Below are 3,377 nucleotides of genomic sequence, written 5' to 3' on the forward strand. Positions count from 1 at the left end.
GGGGGGGGGGGGCAACCCCTGCTCACCTTGCCGAAACATGGAATTTTTCCTATCAAATTATCTAAAATATCCATATAATTTCCTAACCAAGATGCCAAACAATCAAGAAAGAGGATGTATAATCTCATGGTAATGATATAAAATTTCATAGTATATTAAATATGTAACATGTTTCGAAAATATAACGTGAGAAATGTTGTACGATAGCGCCCTGGCTCAAAGGATGTTAGGCATTTTGCACAACTGGATATTTTTAGCTCGCCTTGCAGGGTTCTCCAAGCTTTTTCATTATAGCAGGGGGGTGTTGCTGCCTTTACGTCACTAGTTGCCAAATTGCCAAAGGCGGTTGCATGTAGGGGGTTCGGGCTAATGATATTTTAGCATGTGGCTTGATATTTAGAGTGGCGGGTGCATTTTAGCATGGCGGCGCTCGACGATAGCCTGGCGGGCCGCCAGGCTATTAAGTGCTCTTTTCGGACGACCCTGCCTTGACATCGTCAAAGATGAACTATTTTGCCATGGTGTGTGTCGTCTGTCGTCGTCAACATTGGCTATGCTAAGTCAACAGATCACTCTAGAACCAATAGGCTATGAAATTTTTTTATCATTACCATGAGATTCTACATCCTCTTTCTTGATTGTTTGGCATCTTGGTTAGGAAATTATATGGATATTTTAGATAATTTGATAGGAAAAATTCCATGTTTGGGCAAGGTGAGCAGGGGATGCACCCCGCCCCCCCGAGGGGGGGACTCCCTACAAAATAGGGTAGGTATGTGCCACTTGAGAGATGGAACTGGGGGGCTCCGGTACTAACAGCACATCAAAATGGGGGGTCTCTGGAACTAGGGTTTGCTGGAAAGCATGATGCTCCGGAACTGGACATGTTTGCGAGAAGGGGTTTCCGGAACATGCGGAAAAAAAGTAGGACATATGCGCAGATGGAAAATATGTAAAAAAGGGGTCTCCGGAATGGGAAATATGTAAAAAGAGGTCTCCGGAATTGGAAATATGTAAAAAGGGGGTCTCCGGTGCGGAAAATGTAGACCTATGCTCCGAGACGAGAAATATGTGAAAAGGGGGGTCTCCGTAACTGGAAATAGTTGAAAAGGGGGGTCTCCGGTGAGGAAAAAGTAGGATCTATGCTCCGGGACAGGAAATATGTGAAAAGGGGGTCTCCGGTGCGGAAATTTTGAGGTGAAAGGGGTCATAACCGCGGCACATACCTACCATGCAATATATAGGGAGAGCCCCCCCTCGGGGGTTCCACAAACTTGGAATTCATAGTCATAGGCCAGGAGCAGGGTGCTCAAGGATAGAGCCTATTGATGTCCAGTAATAAACATCATCTCTATCCTTGAACCGGCCAGGGTATCAACAGTTATATCATCAGAAAGAGTTCCTATATCAGTAATGAGATGCAGGAAAGGAAGACTTGCGAGCTGCACTCCTTACTGAAATTTCAAAATATCATGTGTACCTTGTCTGAAGCTGGAGAGTAGAATCCTGGAACTGTCGTTGGATTGATGGCAGTTTTCTTTGTGGTCTGTATAGTGATCGTCGATTTCGGTTCAGTGCGGATGTGACTGGTGCCAACATGCTCCTTCTCTAGTTGATACGTGAGCGCTAGAACCTTGATGTCGACCGCTGAGAGGGATCGGTAATCTCCAGTCTTTTTCGAGAAATCAGTCACTATAAAAGCAAATTACAATTGAGCGTTTAAAACATCAGAGCTCTTGAAATAAAGCAGATTTGCCAAAATTGCATTTCTAATGGTGGATTGTGTATGGTTATTATGCCGAAAGATGCAAAACATTAACAATGAATGTATGGCACTGCTGAACACTAAACATTTCTGGATAACCAGCACGTTTAAAACTATTATAGCAATCATATTATCCTTCATATATATTCTTGATCATGCTGTATAGTTAAACTATTTAATGGCTATTGTTAAGATTAAAATCAATACTTTGGTTATCTAATACAAAACTTCATATATTCAAACAAGGAGGACTACTTTTCAAACTAATTCTTTGTTACAAAACTAGTGAAATCACCAAATTTGATGGCTTCCTGTGACGGCTGACGAAAATGGAGTTCATATGAGAGCACTTGAAGATTCTGTCTTGTTGCCTTATCTCGAATTTCACTGACTACCTCAGCAATGCTGTAGATATTATTACCAATATCCTAGAAAATATAGACAGTAATGCTTATTAAATTATTTACAATACAAAACACATACGTGTTATTTCATTTTGAATAGTCTATTACCATATAGACTATTATTTTTTATCACTTTTGCTGGAAGTATAACAGCCTCAGTGGCTCAGTGACTAGGCAGTGCCCAACAAGCTCATGTTTTAGCTTGTAGGTTGCCAGTTAAATCACTAGTCAGGTTAATGACTTAATTATCTCAATATATAAAAACCTAACTCTGTAAATTAAGAACTCTTAAATCCTCGTGGCTTAGAAAACCACATAAAATGACTGGCACATCTAGAGTAACAAGAAGATAAAAGAACAACTAAGGACATAAAAACCAGGTTCTTGTACTGACCACCTTCAGTATCGCTGACAATAATCCTAAGTATGATAAAGGCTATTGACCGAACATGCCTCGAAAAAGAGCTAAATATGAATTTATTGTGCTATGGGCAGGTTTAAATATTTGGCTGGGTATTGCAGTAAATTAGGCCTGTACGATAACTCTGCAGGAACAATGTGAGTTTTACAACTCGGTACCATCTCCCCAATTTTGATCAGCACAACAATCAGCACGGGCAACAATTACCGGTCAACGTTGTCCCCTAAGGAGAAGATCAAGCTGTGCTGTTACGAAGTGTGCATGCTACGAATGCCCTAAATCAAAACTTGTGGGTCCACCCCCTTAAATTCATGTTGCCTATTAAGACGCAGACTCGGAGCACTGCACTGGCAGTATGGCAGTGACAATGACTATATCGCATTGACAGTGTGAAAGTGTGGATGTTGTACCCAAACTTGGAACAGCCCTCGATACTAACGGTTGTCCGATTGCCCGGGACAAGTTATTCTCTTGGCTAGTTGCCCGATCAGACAACTAAATGAAAGTGTCAATGACACTGTAGCTCACCTTGGGTGTGATAGAAGAGAGAGGGGGGATATCATATATAAAGCAAGAGTATGTATATGGAAGAAACTCCCATTATATCTCCCATTATATACTCTTGATAATGATATATGCATAAGTTTTAATGCGAAAATAAATGTTTCAGATCTGACTCTGAAATCTTGACGAGAGATGGTGATACGCCTAAATGATCGCCATTTTGATTTTCGAATATCGTGCAAATAAAAACAATAAAATATTCCAGTCAAATTAGTGTAACGAA

At 40.9% G+C, this 3,377-nt stretch overlaps 1 protein-coding gene across 1 annotated transcript in view; it reads right to left on the bottom strand.

Moving 5' to 3' along the window:
- The window catches only part of LOC106809620, a 70,777-nt gene that overhangs the window by 66,511 nt on the left and 889 nt on the right, over positions 1-3,377 (bottom strand). Inside the window, exons 2-3 of the mRNA XM_014813152.1 lie at positions 2,061-2,193; positions 1,481-1,692 (exon numbers count right to left, since the gene is read on the bottom strand). Of these exons, the coding sequence (XP_014668638.1) occupies positions 1,481-1,692; positions 2,061-2,193 (345 nt within the window). The remainder of the gene's footprint in view (positions 1-1,480; positions 1,693-2,060; positions 2,194-3,377) is intronic.

The sequence above is a fragment of the Priapulus caudatus genome, unplaced genomic scaffold (genome assembly GCF_000485595.1).
Source record: "Priapulus caudatus unplaced genomic scaffold, Priapulus_caudatus-5.0.1 Scaffold0, whole genome shotgun sequence".
In the NCBI taxonomy this organism is placed as follows: domain Eukaryota; kingdom Metazoa; phylum Priapulida; class Priapulimorpha; order Priapulimorphida; family Priapulidae; genus Priapulus; species Priapulus caudatus.